At 40.5% G+C, this 18,353-nt stretch overlaps 1 protein-coding gene across 8 annotated transcripts in view; it reads right to left on the minus strand.

The window, feature by feature from the left end:
- The window catches only part of ARID1B (AT-rich interaction domain 1B), a 336,792-nt gene that overhangs the window by 140,369 nt on the left and 178,070 nt on the right, over positions 1 to 18,353 (minus strand). For 4 of the 8 annotated variants that reach the window (XM_075035938.1, XM_075035936.1, XM_075035933.1 and 1 more), the window contains exon 5: positions 9,200 to 9,241. The exons of the other annotated variants lie outside the window; for them this stretch is intronic. In XM_075035938.1, coding sequence (XP_074892039.1) covers positions 9,200 to 9,241 — 42 coding nt within the window. The remainder of the gene's footprint in view (positions 1 to 9,199; positions 9,242 to 18,353) is intronic. 8 annotated transcript variants of the gene reach the window in all.

An 18,353-nucleotide genomic window follows, 5' to 3' on the forward strand; every position in this document is an offset into this window, starting at 1 on the left:
CACACAGAACGATTGTTACACTCAAAACGTATCACCAGAGTTTACATGTGTACAATAAACAATTTAAAGCATTGCAACAGTATGAAAATCATGCCAAAACCATCTGTAATCTTGATTTTCCTATGTAAGAAAATATTAAGACCCTGTATAATTGTTCACCAAGAAAATCAAAGAAATGACCTTGAAAACAAAGATTTCCCAGTGTCATTCTAATCCAATAAAATTATCCATCAAAATCCCAATTCACTAGAAAACCCTGTCTCACAAGAAGAAATTCTTAAAAAACGAACAATGGAATAATTGAAGCTTCAAAGTTACAAAATGATGGTTTTTTGTAAAAGAAATGTACGTTCAGTAAAAAACCCAAGATTCTGCATTATTGTCATTATTTTTCCTCTTTGAAATCTGTGGCATGCCAACAGCCCTTTTTCTAGCAAAGCACAGCTCCGAAGCATGATACACACCTGACCTTGTCTCAGGGAAAAAAAGGGAAAATGAAAACCTAAATCACATCTGTTTACCCAACAACTTTCTCACGTTCCTCTTTGCAATTCCTATTCTTCAAACCTAGCATTAGTTTTAACAAGCCGACTATACAATCAGGGGAAGCAGCTACACAGCAGAAATCTGAATCTTCTTCTATACATGTATTTCATGCTGTTAAGAAAAGAATGCTATACAAAAAAAGCAAACAAATGAACAGTAGTTAAAAAAAAAACCCAAACCAAAACAAAATAAATATCTGTGGTTTCTTTGTTGCTGTTTTTTAAGTTGCAATATGAATTGGATCGTGCTTCCTGTAGCAAGGTGGGGTTGGTTGCTGGAGGGAGCAGTTCTGGTCCCACCAGTTGTGCAATCAGGTAGAATTTACAGAAGAAAAAGAAATCTGGTCTAACCTGCTCTCCTAATCAAGAAGGAACAGCAAACTATTTGCAAATACTCTGTCCTGCCCTCTTCCCACCCCCAAACAAAGAGACCACCTGCCTCAACATTTATTTAAAATGTGCAGGTATTTACAAGCAAACATCGTGTTCCAGTTGTTAGAGGACTTCTAGGTAAATCTGATACTCCCTCACAGTTCAAACCAGCAGTATAAATCAAAGGGGCCACACAGAACTGTAAAGGACCCGCTATCAGGCCAGCATCACCCCGGTTACAGGGTAAGAGGCGGCAGCTGATGGAGGGAGGACCGCGGGCTGCACGCCTGGCCAGGCACCAGCAGCCAGCTCAGGCACACCAGACTCGGGCCGCCTAAGTGCGCACACCAGTTAAAAACGCAGACAGGAACAGAAGGAAGACTGAGAAAATAATTTCTCTTTTTTTTGGTGGTAACTTCTGTCACTGCATTGTAGCGACTGGTTGGAAATGGTGGGTTCAGTCAAACCCTCAAGGTGATGCATGTTCCCACCATGAAAGCAGTACCAAACTTGGCACTCTTGGGGGCACTTCTACGGAGTTTGGAAAGGGCAAACCGTACTACAGACCACCTCTTCAAAAAAGCACCATGGGGAAGTACGGACTGCTGGTGCTGCTGCCACGTGAGCTGGGTGGTTCAAGGGTGCAGCAGTTAACTTCAACATTGCGGCAACCTAAATTGCCACAGAAATGTAGGAGAAATAACTGACTGAAGAGGGATACAGATCGATCAGAAAAGCAAAACCAGGTGCCAAGCCTTCTTATTTACAGACACCACTTCAGCAAAAACTGAACGGTTGCCTTGAAGCGCATACAGATCTGGTCCTGAAAACGGCGCACCACTTGCTGCCCCCCGGTACTCTCAGAAAGGCGGTGGGAGCTTTAAACTTTTATCAAAACCCAAAGTGTGGCCCCATCCACACCCTGGTAACATAAACTGTGCAGTATTGGAGTTGAAGGCTGTTCATCATGTTTATACATTCCCATAAAGTAGAGACGATGTAGGAAGAAAGCTAGCGGTTTACATGTTTTTAGTGCTAATCCCAAGGGATTGCAGGGCACTAGGCAAACCACGCGACAGCACTGCTGAAGGGTGCTGAGGAGGGCAGGATGTTCGCCAGCTGTGCTCGCTCACACCAGCCTGCCACAGAGCGCTGGGGAGCTTTGTAAAACAAATGTTACCACATATCCATGCAGGCTGCCTAAGTCTAACCCTGAGGCCATCAGTCTTTATTCTGCAAGCACCGTGAGATGCTTCATGCTGAAAAGGAGCATTAAACATGTATTTATCACTAGTTTGGGTCACTGGCAAGAGAAGAAACAAGGGAATATCCAAGAAAGCCAGACATGCTGTACTTGCACAGGGACACTGCCACAGGAGACAGTTTCTTCCTACAGCCTTGCCTTGTCTTATCTTTCCTGAGATTACAGTCCAGGAATGTGGGCTACAGGACACAAGGAGGAAAGAACCAACCGCTACTACACCATTTATCCAGCGTGTCTTAACTTTCTCACATCTGGGGGTTCTCAGCTAACATATGACTTTTTTTTTTTTCCTGTTCTATGTATAATTCCATCCCTTCTTCTCCATGCAAGATTGTTTTGGAATTGTCCAGATCCACCTCCACTGCACAAGGAGGCATTAGGACCTCTAAGAAGCTCTGACTTTTTTTCCATCCTCCCACAGAGCTTTAAGATCCTCTCTATATGGGAAGCAGGAGTGAGCTGTGAGGAGTGGGACACGACAACAAGCGGGTGCTGTTTGGAATGGATTTTGATGGGATACAGCACTCTTGCTCTGATTTCACCCTCCATATTCAAGGTGGTTAGATATGCTCTTCTACAGCCTGCAGCACTCAGGACAAAGTTGGACCACAGTTGGGACTGTACAATAGATGGAGAGGAACTTAGGGCTCTAAATCTCTTTGGCGTGTCTCTTAATTTCTATAAAACTAATTGGGAAAAAAACCCCAAACCACAGAGATATTTATTGAGACTAAACTTACCAGACATTAAGAACTATTGATTACTTAGATTAGATTTCTAAAACATGATCACAATTGCTTGGTTTTGCCTGTTCTTGGATTGTCCTGAATAACATAGCAGTGATACACATAGGTCCAGGCAGAAACATGTTCAAGTTGCTGCTACTTAGTCATAACTACTTCAAAACAATTTGACACCTCTGTAAAGAGTCCCTAAGAATACTAAAAGAGCACCTTGCTCCCTGCTATAATGCCATTCTCTACTCTTAGAAAACACCCAGTGCAGAGGGCTCTCAGCAGACTTCAGCAATCCTAAAACACAGCTTTAAAAATGACTGGAAGAAAGAGGGTTGGAAAATCCTCTTAGTCATCTGAACACCTCAGGTGAAACAACTGCACAAAGAAAACAACAACAGAACTGGGGAAACGTGTAATCCTAACTCTGCTCTGGGTAGTGAAACAGAAGTTAATGGAGGCTAATGTGAACACCTATTTTTTTCTAAGCTGAAACAAATCCAAAAATTTATTTACAACCCCCAGATTCCTACCTAAGTCAACAGTGCACAGTCAGATGTAAATGAGGACTCATTTCTCTATATTTTCCCATATACTAAGCACACACATAGACACTCCAAGTGTCAACATATCAAGACAGAGATAATTCAGACACTTGAAAACATCCTCTTCTGAAAAGGATTAATTGGCTCTAAAACAATTTAATTTGGCTTTGAAGATGCAACTTTTATTAGCAACCACCAGATGGCAGAAGCAGAGGCTGCTTAGAGTCTTCAACAAAAGAAAGCGGTCTTAAACAAGGCGTGAATTGAAAGAAAACAATTTTTAATGTCTACTTTTTCTTCTCCTTCAATGGCTTCTTTTCTCCTTCTTTCCAATAAGTACGTACTATTTTGTTGCAATCAAGCTAATACAAATTGAAAAAAAAATAAGAAAAAAAATCTCTTGAGAATACGTTTTCTCAATTTTCTCAAATGGCATCTCTACTCCATCTCGTAGCTCAAGGCTTCTGTGTTACGGATACCACTAGAACAACAGTTTCCTTCTAGATTTGCACAGTCATAACTCACAGTCAGCCACCAAATGTATTCTCTTTGGTGTCCTACGCTACAAACCAGGAAGCTGACACGTAGCTACACTGTGTAGCTGAAATCTCCCCTCGGGATTTGAACTTCTGTTATCTGGGACCACGAAAACAAGTGGGCTACAGAAGATGCACTGTGGTGTGCTGAGTGTTGCAATAAAGCAGCATTTGCAAGGTAGAGGAGAGAAAAAAAAATAATCTTAATAAACTCAAGTAAAAGTAGCATGTTTGGGAGGGAAACCAGATATTTTAGTCCTAAGCACATTTGATTCTTAAAACCATGTATCCTGTATCAGAGAAAGAGCATTAAAAAAAATGCATCCCAGCAGCGCATACTTAAAAAGAAATAGGAATAAACTCTCTCAACAACTTCTAGAGTTACTACATTATGGAGACAAGGTCATCACCTTATGCTGTGTCACAAAACAAAAATACAGCTAGTTCCACAAATAATGCTGAAAGCTCCTCCACACAAGACATAGCCACATCAGAAATGCCACCCTTGCTGCATTTCTGTAACAGAGCTGTGTCTCCGTTATGCTGATTTCTCGATCAAAGAGAAAGCTTTTCTCCTGTATTTGTCTTCTGCAAAGGAAACGTAAAATCACTTCTACACTGAGCACATCCATCGGGAATGAGATTCTCTTTCCTCAACCCCAGCAGCACAGTCCCAGAAACAAACAGGTGAAGCTCGCTCCTACTGCAAGACAGCGTGAGATGCAGTTGTGTAGTTAATTCTGCCTCTGTACATTAGCAAACACGCTGCTTGCAAAATATGAAAGGCTTTCTTCCCTGCCCCGTTTTTAAACGACACCTGCAAATCTCTAATCCCGTTGCCATTTATTTCCATATGTCAAATTACAATCTTAACTTGTGCAAAGCAACATAATAGTAATGATTAAGCCAATTACATCACAACACAGCTTAAAACGACACACAATGGAAGGATTAAAGCTCACTACCAAATAAGAGAGTCCTGTTCTTGGTGGAGCTCCCCCACTGTGGGAACATAAGTGTCTCTTTTCCTGTTGCACAAAGTTGTGAGCCTTCTGACATGTAGCTGCTGGACTGCCATTAACAAACTTATTTATATTAATGCTGCACTAAGCTGGGATCACTGCACCTCGGCACTAGCTGCGGTAGGCGGGCGCTGCGGCCGTCTCTGCAAACAGAGCTTGTGGCACTTTACCCGTCCACGGGCAGGTTGAGACACATGGACAAGGTGATCTCACCCTGCTTAACTGAATGAAGCCTCCTCTACCCTACGTTATTTGGGTCAGGTAGATGCTGACAGTAAAAGCCTTAGGGAAAGGGAGGGAAAGAAGATGGGAGTAAACCGAGCACAAATATTTAAAAAGTCAAGCATTGCGTTCTCTAGACGGGGCCAGACACCATTTGTAGCCTGTCTGGATGGAGCATGTGCCACTGCATTCGACACCGTAATTCCAACTGATGCCAATATGTGGCTCCTACAACAATAAACTGTGGGTTGAATCTTTATATAATAACCAACCTTTCAGACTAAGATTTTCAATTCTGCCTCAGGGATTAAAAATGTTCTAATGGAAATTGAGCATCTAAATCTCTTAGGAGGATTTAAAAAACTCAGACACTTATTTTTATTTGTTCACTGCCTTGGTGTTTAAATCAGCATCATTCAAAATGGTTAAACCTTTTACCTTTTTTTCCTGCTTTGTGCACCTTACTCTTTTTTTTCTTTCTTTTTCACCTCTTTGTATCCCTCCTGATTTTCTCTACCATCTGGGAACACTGGTCCCATCTGCTAAAATATATCTTCCTATTCCAGCTAAAATAAACACAGAATAAATTGGTACTCTTAGTATTTTACATGTCATCATTAGGCTTTAATAAGATTAATGGGACTGAAGGAGTTTCCAACTTTGAAAAACATTCCTGTGTGCTGACTGCAGACTCAGGCAGATACCATTGCATCTATTCACTCTTACTCTACATTCATTTCTTGGCAACTTCGGTTTTGAAGAAACTTATTATAGATGTAAGTTTATACTCAGCAGAATTTGAATGAACCAGGCATAACTGTTAAGTCTGTCCCAGATCACCTATCAGCTATTTGTAATTTGCTAGATGGTCATTTCCCCTACATCTCTCCATATACAACCATGCATATATCACAACCCTTCTAAATATTGAAACAGAAGGATCAGTCAGAAGCTGGATGTTTTGTTTTTTTCTTTTCTTTAAGAAACAAACATGCATACAAACACACACACACAAACCCATGTGTAAATTAAACTGAACACCACGTGTACCATCTTCAAAAAAGCTGTTACAGCACACTAACAGCTTCCTCCTCCTGTAAAATTAGTTGCAAAGAAAGCCGAATGGTTTTGCTTCCTGCTATTCAACCAAAGGAAAGGTCTGGACAGCAATGCTGTCAAATCTGTGCATGTCTACACTTATCAAACAACAACTTTTATTTAAACTGATTGAAAAACTGCTTACATTTTCATGGTCCATTAAAGAGTACTGGGCTCACATATGCACAAAATGAAAAAAAAAAGTTTATATTAAAATGTAATTTTTACTCCAATAAATGCCTTATATTCCACCTTTTTTTTGGGAAAACTGTTTTCTTATTAAAAAGGTGGTGTGGCTGGAACATTTTGAAGGACTATTGCTAATGGTCTGCAATTTGCACCCATTCTGTGCTTACAGAGTAAAGATAAGATTTACTTCAAGATGCCTCTTCCCTGGGTATTTTGACACTGCAAAACAATAGCTTTTGTTTCAATTTTCTTTTCTAAAATAAGAATTATTTTATCCAAATCAATATGCATATCTTACATCAAAAGCATCCTGTAGCTGACTTCTACATGCGCTTATCGTCATCATCAAAGACTCAACTATTCAAGGGGCAGACTACATCAACCAGAGATCTTCACTTCACCGATGACAACCACACTGAAGCTGAACAATGTTCTGCTGTCTCATTCAGAGCATTTTCTTGGGAAACAGCCCCATTCACTGCCAGTATGCATATTTACTATGAGACTAAAATCATGGAGAATTTAAGACTAACAGGTAACATTGTAAGCTCTTTCAGCACTCTAGAAATATCCTTTTTTAAAAAACCAGTATTCTAGTATCTCCAGGCAACACAGCCTGTCAACAAGCCTAAAACTAAGTGGTAAGGGTCTAAGGATAGGTGGAATGGATATAGTCAAATGAAGAGTCATCCCCTGCAGCAAATTATGCTTCTGCTTATCCATACAGAGGGGTCCTACAATGTTTCAAGCTGAGGCATATGCTACACCCAAAACCGTAAAGATAGTCCCCTCAACAGCCTCCACCAGACCTTAAGGAAAATTCAGGCTAAAATCTGGTATCAAGGAAAGCATTACATTGTGTAAACTCTTAACCTTACATCCTTCTCAACTATGTTACCTGGTATTCGCCATACCAACTTCTTTTCTAATTTATAAAATTATTTTTCGTTTAAAAAATTGGTATTCTCTGTGGGCATACCAACTCATTTGTTAATATAACAGAGACATTAACATTTATTTATCATTGAGACAGACAGTAAAGGAAGCATTTCTTAAGGGAGAGGAGGAAATAAAGTGCTTTCACACCATGCCTAAATAGATAGCTAAGATAAATTCTGGGATTAACAAATTCGGGATGATACATTTACCTTTCTTCTTGATTGATAAAAACTACATGACATTCCTAGACATATATAGTTCACTATATAATGTAAAGCTACTATTTTAAGAGAGTAAAAAGACCCTGTTGGTTCTGAAGCTGAGTCTTACAGAGAAGTTGCTTGGGACTCTGGAGGATGATGTTATACTGATTTGGTTTTGTAAAACTGAAGCTTAGTAATAGAAAATTCTTAAAACTTCTGGTAACAAAAAGGAGTTTCAAAGGATGTCCATCAAGATGACTCCAAGACTGAAAAACACCTTGCAAGTCTAACCATGAAAAAATAAGCAGCCTCCTCTACAGCATTTTAGTTGTGAAAGTGATTGCCTATAACAAACTTCAGTAATTTTTCTGTTTACCCACCTAGTCTGAAGGATTATGGAGATGAGTTCACAAGAGCTGACCCTCCAGGTTTATTAAATATTCAATGAATATTCTGTATGGATGCTGGGTATTAAATAAAAACCAGAAAATACTGTAGACTGCCATATGTTAAATACTTCAAATAATACTGGAGTAGCTCTGTTTGTTTTTTAATAATTTAAATCACTTTATCACATATCAACATAAAAATGTACAATACGGACACAATGTAAATTCTGGCATCATGAATATTTAGGTGTTTTTAAAGCTTTTTTTTCTGTTGGTTAATTTTGTTTATTGTACTCTATATAAACCTGGAGAACTTATTTTATCTTTTCTTGATTTTTTTTTTTTTTTTTACCTTGATAGCGATAGCACTGCTATTTTCTCACCTGCAGTAGTATCACAGCATGTGGGCCTTCAGCAGCAGGAAACTCTTCACTATCGTGATTTAGCCTACTGTTCCTACAATCTCCTCCTTCCCCTCCCCATCCACTCCCTTCCTAGTGAACTAGATATAGCCTACACACAATCTGCCCTGCTTAAAATCATCTGCTATTAGTGCTTAATTAAAACCGTGGTCGTCACCGTAATGCTCACTGGCCAAACAGCAATAACAACTAGGATACAGCCCATCCATTTAGCAGAGCAGGCCTGAAGTGGTCTTTCCAACTTGCGTACTGTGTGCCATACATTGATCTACAATTGAACACAGGGTGATGCAGCTGTTCAACATTACTACTTTCTACTTGAGATGCACTGTGAAAAAGGACCACGAACAAAGTGGCTCAGTCAGCAGACTGCAAAGCAGGTAACAAGTACAATTTTTGAGCTGCAAATCTATGGAACAAGAACAAATCCAGCATTTGGGCAAGTCCAATCTTAAAAGTTACTACAAAGCTAATGTTCCGTGTATCCACACGGGCTTCTGCAAGTAAAATTTGCTCACAGGTTTTATACCAAATAACAGGATTAAACCAGCCTGTGTGTCATTCTCAGATCACCACACATCAGGGAAAGTTTCTGAATTGATGGATGCAAGTCACAGGATCCTCAATTCTCAGGCTGAAAATTGTCATCTTCTGTGACATCACATCCAACAATTTAAATTGATGGGACCTATGTAACAAAACTGCATCAAACTACACACCTTGTGTCCAAATGTAGCATCCTCGGAGGCCAAGACTTCAACCTGAAATTATAAGGAGAAAGATAATTTCAAATTTAGCCACCACCAAGAATGTCTCTCTCCTGAGCGCAGCACCACAGTCCAGGCAAAGAGATCTGTAAACGAAGATGCCAGTCCGGGTCAACCCTAGGAAGCCTACATACGATAGGACATGCTGAACTAACAGCTGACAACAGAAACCCTTAAGAGAGGAAACTCGGAAAGCATCCATCATGACACAAACAAGGTTTCTCAACCTAAATGACATAAAGAGTATCTGTCAGTGTCCCAAAATTTACTGTACTACAGCTGGGACATTGTTCTCCATATGGAGTTTTGGCTACGCCAAAAAGCTGCCCGAGCACAACCAGAATGATCTGCCGCACCAACTCCCTGTAAAATAAGGCTGGAAATATCTGAACTCTTCCCCTCCCATTATCTTCTAACCAGGCTGCGTACTCCTGCACCAGCACCAAGTGTTCTAACAGCACTAGTGGGAAACTGCAGCAGAGCTGTTGCTTGCAGGCTCCTGTCCCGTCTTGAGCACAGCGAATTCTTTGAAAACCACAGAATTCAGGGAACACAAACTCCCCAGGCAAAGGATGAGACTAGCCAGCTGCAAGATACAGTGATTGCTTGAAAGCTTGAGGAACGCAAGCTGCTAGGTCATCTAGTGGTGCTCCAAATCAAACTCCTTGCTGGTTGCCACATACCGCACAGCTCTAAGAGTTGATAGGCGCTCATCTGGGACAACAGGCAACAGACGCAGAAAAGCAGGCACGCCGATTTTTCATTAGACTCCTTAAAAATACTTCACACTTCAGCACCTTTCACCGGAGAATGTCGGTGCTTTTATGAATTCTAATTAATTAAGCTTCCCAATACACCAGTGAAGTAGGAAATGTCATCATCCCAATATACAGACAGAAGAGTGAGGCAGAAAGAGGTTAAATAATTTCTTAGCAGTCATGTGCCAAGCCAGGGACACACTCAGGAAAGGAATTCCAGATTTCTACTCCCAAGCTCACAGTTTAACAACTAGGAAATTCTCTGTTTCTCTGATTTACATCCTATTTAAAATGCCTACTGCTGCATTATAATTTATACAACTAGTATAACTATAACTAATGTATCTAATCTCTAGTTTAACTTAGGAAGAGTGAAGGATTTAAAGCAAATCAAGAGGGAAAAAATGGATGTCAAGTTTCAGCCTGAAGCACATTATAATGCCAGAGTTATAAACCCCTGAACAAGAGGGTTTATAATGGAAAGGCTGATAAACTAACAATGATGGCAGCACTTAAATATATTTATGCCATGATCTAGCAACATATGGTATCTCTTCATCTCTAAATTAAAAAAGGGAGGGAAAAAAAAGGGGGAAGGAGATAAAGCATTTATAGGAACTAGGAATAAAAGAAGAAAATGAACCTGAAGTTACCCAATTGTGACCTGTCCAGCTGATCAGGAATGGCAGTAAGAGGCTGCAAAATAGCACCTCATTCAATAGGAGGCAGAAAAAAAAGAATCCAAGTAAATAAAATCAATCTAAAATGATATGTATTAGCCACTTATATTAAGCTTCTAATCCTTTAGGCACTTTATAAATATTAAACAATCAGTCCTGGTGAGACTGATAAATATCCATAATATATCTTACAGATGAAGAAAAGACAGAGGGTTAAGTGACTTGCCCAGGGCCAAAAAGAGAATAATCAGCCACTGGATTGGAAATAACAGTATGACTGCGTATCACAATACAGCGCCCTACTCAGGTGCTCAAGTGGCTTCTGAAAAAAGTCATTCCTATATCAGAAGCAGTCTGGTTAGGGTTAATGTGGTACCCATCTAAACTGTGAATGCTCATTTTCACTAGGCTTATTGTTTTGGCACAACATCCAGCTATCGTAACTAGATAGACCCCAGAACTTGAACAATCTTGTTCAAAACTCACACAGTTTTCTCCACCCTGTAATTGTGCCAGTCACATACCCTAGATGCTACCTCCAGACCCATTAACGTTTATTGCCCTGCTACACTTCTGTTCCAGAGTTTCACTAGGAAAACTGGAGCCTTCTCCGTGTCACTGGGTCCCTCTCCGACTCCCTCCTTGAATCCAGCCCCGGTCCACCCTGCCGCCCCATCCTCCTCCTCCCCTTCCCAAGCGGTCCCAGCTGGGCTAACGGCCCCGCGAGCCTGCCTGGAGCTGCCTGCCCTCTGCCCCGCGCTCCCTCGAAGGCTCCCAGCTGCAGGAGCGCACCGCGGACGGCACGCAGCCCCTGCACTGACCCAGGACAGATGGGGCAGAGCCTCCTTTGTTTGGGCTCTGCACTCCGCCTCATCTGCAGAGAGGCCACCTCACCATGCGGGGACCTTCACCGTAGACTACAGTGGTATTGCCAACAAATGAGTTGTGCTAATTCAGCTCCTGCTTGTTCAGGGCCGAGAGAATGCTTGCGATTGCCATAGCTTCAAAACGCACGAATTAACGTGGCACAACAACCAGCACATTTACAAAACTCAATCCTCCTCCTTTTCACCAAGAAACTGAGAAGAGGAACAAACTGTGACATCAAAAAGTAAAGCAGAAGTTTAAGCTGATGCAACATACTCTTAGTCTCTTTTACGTATAGAAATTCTTTTATGCTTAGAAATGTAAGGCTTGCAGAGACAATAAAATGGTTCAGAGAGCAGCTGTTGGTGTAGATAATAATTCTAATTAAAAAAATGTTATTGTACAGGTCTGATAATGCCACTTTTGTTTTTCCAAGAGTGATCACATCACTTCTGTGATAAATACTTACTCTCACCTTGAAGATGATGCAATAGAACATCCTCCGTATTCTTTGTTACTACTGTGTTTACCAGTGTACTAGTGTGTTAATCCATTCATTTTGGTTTTCACCTCTTTGTATAAAACGCAGTTAAGATCAGTAGGAGACAAGTAACTGCTGACACCATAAGATACACAATATAATGTACTGAAACAAGATGTGGGACAATGTGAGGTTTTCCTCATGCTGAGTTTCAAAAAAAAAAAAAAAAAAAGCCAAAATGCATTACAACCTAGGCTGAGAGGACCCCCCTCTAGTGGGAATGAGAGTGTACTTCAATCAGCACCCACATTACCCAAGCAGAACAGAAAAACTTCCTTATGAATCAGGCGAGTACCATCTTTCTCTTAATCATCTTCAAAATATATCACTTCCATTCCAATAAACAAAGAAATGAACAACAGATTCATTATTGCTTCAAGATAATCAGATATTAATTAAGAACTTCTCATATACTTATTTGTGGCAGTTAAACATTTCCTATTATAGTTGTCTGTTCTGACTTTACATATGTGAATATACTACCTTGGGCAGGGGAGCGTTTTGATTTTACAGTGAAAAATTCACTGTATCATTAAAAAAGCAGACTTGGTTCTTAAATGAAGGACTGTTGATTTCATATGTATATATCTGTATCATATACAGTAGCTTTCCTCTAGGTACTGCTCCAAATCTTTGCTTCAGTCCGCTCTCCATTCCTCACAGTACAGTGTTACAGTTGAATAGGCTTGTTTGCCTTGTATTTTATTTCTATGTAAAAGCAACTTTTAATCACTGTTCATAGGTGGTTTTTCCAGTTTATCTAAAGAATCAAGCAGCCTTTTCACTCCCAATAAACCAACCCAAACCACACTACAGTATCCTGCAATTCTAGGCTAGAAGGTTACTGTAAGTGGTACGGGGTAAGCGATGGGGCAGTATTCTAGAGTGTGTGTATTAATCCTACGCTGCAGATCAATTACGTGAGACGCCATTAGTGGTGTAAGCAGGAGTACCCCACAGCTGGAGGACGCAGGTCCTGCCTGGGCACTTCGCCCCTCCCAGAGACAGCTCCCTGCTGCCTGCCCCTGGCTGAGGCGCTCCAGGGACCGGGGACCGGTCTGAGCGCAGCCCCCCGGCACTGGCCAGGATGGTGCCAAGAAACTCTGCGGGTCCTCCCCAACACGTGACAAGACGAACTTCCCACCTCCCTCCACAACCTACATGGTCTCTAAAATGGGCAGCTGTGGGCAAGACCACTACTGCTCATGAAGTATTCTATAATTTAATAGTAGAATAGAATAGCATTTAATAGTTTTTTTTATTTTATGAGATGAAAGAATTCATAAATGTGCTCCCATCGGCCTAGAGGATTCCTGATGAGTAACTTGTGGAGCACCCTGAAACAAGTTGGGGAGTAGTCCTGAGTCTCTTTTTTGTCAGAAGTAATGAGATTCACTCAGTATTTTTGGTTTGCTTTTCAATAAAGGACTCGTACAGCTCCAATTTGCAAACAATACTGCATCGCAACCAAAAGACTTACAGTAAATCATGCACAAAGTCATTTTTACCTCCCTGTCAAAAAGAAAAGAAGCTGAGACATAGGTCAAAACCTTGAGCAGCAATGCTGAACAATACCTTTTTGGAACAGAGTTGTACAACCTAGAGATCAGATGAGACAAGGAATTATAATTTGGTCTTCTCCAAAGCCATACTCGGCATTGATTCGGTCCTCAGCTCGCTCCAGCTCCTTCTTGTCTCATCAAGATTTTGTTTGAGATAGGATTAGATAGAACTGAGTAAGAGCCACGGGAAGTGGAATAAAGTTAACAGGAGAAATTACAGCTATGCTTAATACCCAGACTGTTATCCAAACAACAGAATATGAGGCAGCAAGTACACAAGGACAAAATAACTTCCTCGCAAAAGACATGGGTCACAGAAGCCCTCTCCATCTTTTTTGGGGGGAATCTGAAAATAAGAACTAATAATAATTTCTGATGCATGCCGATTCCCATATAATATCCTGTTAACACTAATACTGAAAAGGATCATCGATCTGCATTTAACTACCCAGGCAAAAACTCCCAATACAACACACACTTAATGCTCTCAGACTTGGATCGGAGCTCCTCAGAGTTCACCTAATGGAGCCACTATTTGCAGCTGGCAGGTGAGGGGGTTACAGCTACTCTGGCAAGAAACGCAGCAGACTGGAGCAGCTCTGATCAAGACAAAATATTCTGCACGGGCACTTAAGAGTTTCTGTGGGTCACACACAAGAATTTGCCCAGCTGGCTGCAAATTTTATAGGCTTTCTGTTGTCATTTGTTTGATGTTATTATTCTAGGAAAATTATAGCACAGGGCTTCTATGATACCTGGAGGGTTTTTGCCAACTGCCTGCTTACTAAAAAGGCATGCCTCTGGCACTTCCAAACTATGCTCAAAAAAAAAAAAAAGTATATGTTAATACTTGCATTTTGCAATACTTTTGTTTTCCCTGTTCAATAAAGATCAATCAGATCAGAAAGGACTCTCTTCCCTGTGATAACAAAATCCGAAAAGAATGAGGAAATACAGGTGCTGTCTCCTGAATTACTGTCAAATCACCTTCTCGCCATTGGGGTGCACTTCTTGCTCAATCATGTAAGAGAAACTGCATCACACTGCCTAGTTCATAATCAAATTGTTTGCTCTTGTACCCATGTTTGCCCTCTGACTTACAGAGGGCTTTGTGGCAGGTTGGGGGAGGCTTTGTAGTCCCACCAACTTATAAATGGGACTCATTAGTCGGGGTGCAGAGCAATGCAAACATAATTCCAACTACTATTTCCACACACCAGTCTTGCTGTCTCCAGGAAGTAGCCTGGATAGTGTGAAACACGGAGGATGCTGTAGCGCTTGGTGCAGATATACCCTTATAATCCTTTTCTAGCACAGATTCTCAGCTTTTAAGGTTTTCCCATCAGCCTAACCGCCCACACACCACCAGTTCTGAACTTGTCTTTTTTAAACTAAGGTGACAAGAAGTTAAACCAGTCTGCATTTTTCAAAGTCCTTAGAAAGTTTATTTCAATTATGAATATGGCTATAGTCATTCATATCTTTACAAAATCCAGCCTAACTAGCTGTGGTATCTCCTCCCTTTGCCTTCCTTTTAAAGTAATTTAGGATTCAGCAATTGTAGAAGATGGTTGTCCTTCTTGTTGGAGCAGGGACAAACCTACATGACCCACACTAGTTTCTGGCAATTCTTCAAGGCCTTACTGAGGGCGTACACAGCTTTTAATGCATGCAAAACTGCAGGAATAAACTTTGGTAACTGCGACAACCCTTCCTTCCCTTTTTCTCTGCTACCTGCCACCAGTTTTGTTTATTTTTAATGGCAATCATGCATGCACTTCAGGCTAGGTTTCAAGTCTGTAGCAAGCGAGGACTGGGCACGTTCCCTGGGCAATCCTTGAACAAATACACCAAAGACACACCTTTGTTATGACCCTGAATCTATGCCTGAAATAAAGGCATGACAGTCACCCAGTATAAATCTCATGAATTAAGGATAGATCAGCTGAGATTTCTTCACTTTCTATACCAAGTCCGTTGAGACTACTTACTCAAGGCCTTTTGGTCAAGTAAATGCCATCTCCTCACAGCTTGACCTGTGTAAAAACTGGATACAATGTGACCCAATTCAGGGCAATTATTAATTAAATCTGGCATCCACATTTTCTTAGACTTTCCCTTTCATTTATTTTGTTTGTTCTTTGTGGTATCAGTCATTTATCTCTCAGCTCACCAGATCTAGCAATAATAAAGATCAGTGTTAATTTTTGAAGACACAACTTTTAGCTCAAAAAATACAAATTAAGTAACAAAATTATCTTGTTTTAAACAATAGAATAACTTTGTGTGCTACTTTGTGTTAAAAAGGTTTGAAAAGATCTTTCAGGAAACTATGCTGCAGCTCAAATTGCTTATTAATTCTCCTCATTCTCCTTATTAGCATGTACAGACAACACAGTGGCTCAAGGACACAGCTCGCTGAAGCAGCCCTGTACTTGGTCAGCCAGTGTTCGAGATAAAACACAACGATGCCTCATGTTCTTAAAAGCTATTTAGTGGAACAGATCTGTCCTGCTCATATTTTTAAACTTTTTCTTAAATGCCAATGTTTTGGGGGAAGCTGATTTACAACAACAACAAAAAATCATTCATATCTTTAACATTGTGCCGAACACACATTCTTGGACGTGCTATTGACTAACCTGCTGGTTTAGTCTCCCATTGCAAATATTTTGCAAAATCCTGGGAACAAGGCCAATCCCTAAGAAGCAAAAAAATTGAACTCTAAATATTAGCTAACTAAAGGCAATAACCATCAGCCTTCTGAGATGCAATACTTACAACAGAATTACATATATTAGAAGCAACTCAGGAGAAGAATGTTGTGGGCAATGGGGCAATTCCTGTAAGCTCAAAAAGACAGAAAGGTACAAACATACTTAGGTCTGCACCAGGAAACAACCATTACAAATCCCTGATAAATTGACATTTGAGATTGTGTACATCTCTGCTCAGGGCACGCTCACTGCAGGGGAACCTATGAGACCTATCTGTGAGCACGCTCCCATCCGTTACAATTCTGTGATAACTTACTCCTCTGTAGGTACCATATAAACAGCTGATCAGCAGCAAATTCATGACAGCAACATGTTCATCTGCTCTTGTCATTAGGAGATGAAACAGGTAAAAGAGAGATATACATACACGTTTTCCTTCTGTAAACATATATTCATAGTTTAAATTCTTTTGTATTTTTCTGTCATACTGTTTTTCATATATAAATGTAAAGCTGTGTAACGTACAATTAGTTCTTCCACACCAGAACGCTGCATGAAACAGAGTAGCTGTACTGAAAATTAGCTTTTGATATTTATTTGACAATGTAGAGATCAAAATGATTGTTGTACTTAGACCGAAATTTCAGAGCAGTCACTATTTCATTCCCCTTAAGAAAAGAGTGGTAGATACTATAAAAACAGAATTCCAACCTTTCATTCTCATGCATTCTAATATATGGGAAATCCTGAAAAACTGTCATTATACCATGTGACATAAGCAGTAACAATTACTGCCATGGTAAACCTTTTATTTAGGTATTGTGTCCGCACCTTTTCTAATCCATTCATATTTCTTACTCTCTTATTTCAACACCATGATTTCATTTTAATTCCCTACTTCCAAAAGTGGGAATCCTAGAACCTTGTCTACCAAAGTCCACTGCAAAGGGTCTCTCCAGCAGCCGCCTTTATGTGCTGTCACCCTGTCAGGCTGTAGAGGAACCCTGCTATGGAAAACACCAAAAAGGCTTAAAATGCCACCACCCTCTCTCTACTCGCAGGGCTGGAGGTTCCCACTGCCACAGCTCAGCAACCCCAGGGGCCACCTGAACACCCCCTAATAGCCCTTTTCAGACAAAGTCGGGTTGTTTAGCTTAAATACAAGATGCCATCCACCAGCAACTAGGGGGTGGTACTGAACAGCTGCAGTGCCATAATGCTTTCAAATATTCCAGAAAGGCACGTTTTAAAGCCACCCTCACCAGTGGGGAGGGTTTTTTGCTGTTTAAGGCTACAACTGCAGAGAACTCCCCAGCTCCCTTTTCCTACCCCTCTACATAATTACTGCACATACCACCTGTAAAAGTGGAAACAAATACAGTCCTAGCTAAAACTGCTTGTCTTAACAGTCTTGCCTGAAAGAAGTCAAACAATTTGCAGCAAAAATTAAAGATAAGTGACCAAGTACAAAATCTTTACAGAAACAAAGCTTCAAGTTTCAACTCTACACCAGTCTGTCAGCAGCTTTCTTATTTAATTGAGTTCGTATACAAGCAACATCAAAGATCCTAAGCTATTTTGTGCTGAAAATATTGGAAGCATGTTAGGAAGAGGTGGCAAACAGAAAGGATCTGTCAAAGGTAACAGATGTATCAAGGGCACCAAGCACTGTGAAGAAGGCGTTAATTATCTATGCTGAAAAAGAGAAGGTGTCTGAAAAACAGAAACTGTTTTCAAAAGATTCAACATATTCCTATTGTGCTCAGGAGAAAAAGCTTCCTGCACCTTACACAACATTATTTTGGCTATGTGGGTTAAAAACATTTTTAGGCAAGGAGGCACACAGTCTAGGGAGCACATGGTTTTAACTTCAAAACCTTTACCGTGTCTCACAACCAATTCCAACTGTAAACTACGTTCTTTATTCCTACTTTTAATGGAGTTAACTTACACAACCTAGCTGAATCTTAAAAATAACAGG

The sequence above is a fragment of the Buteo buteo genome, chromosome 9 (assembly GCF_964188355.1).
Source record: "Buteo buteo chromosome 9, bButBut1.hap1.1, whole genome shotgun sequence".
NCBI lineage: Eukaryota > Metazoa > Chordata > Aves > Accipitriformes > Accipitridae > Buteo > Buteo buteo.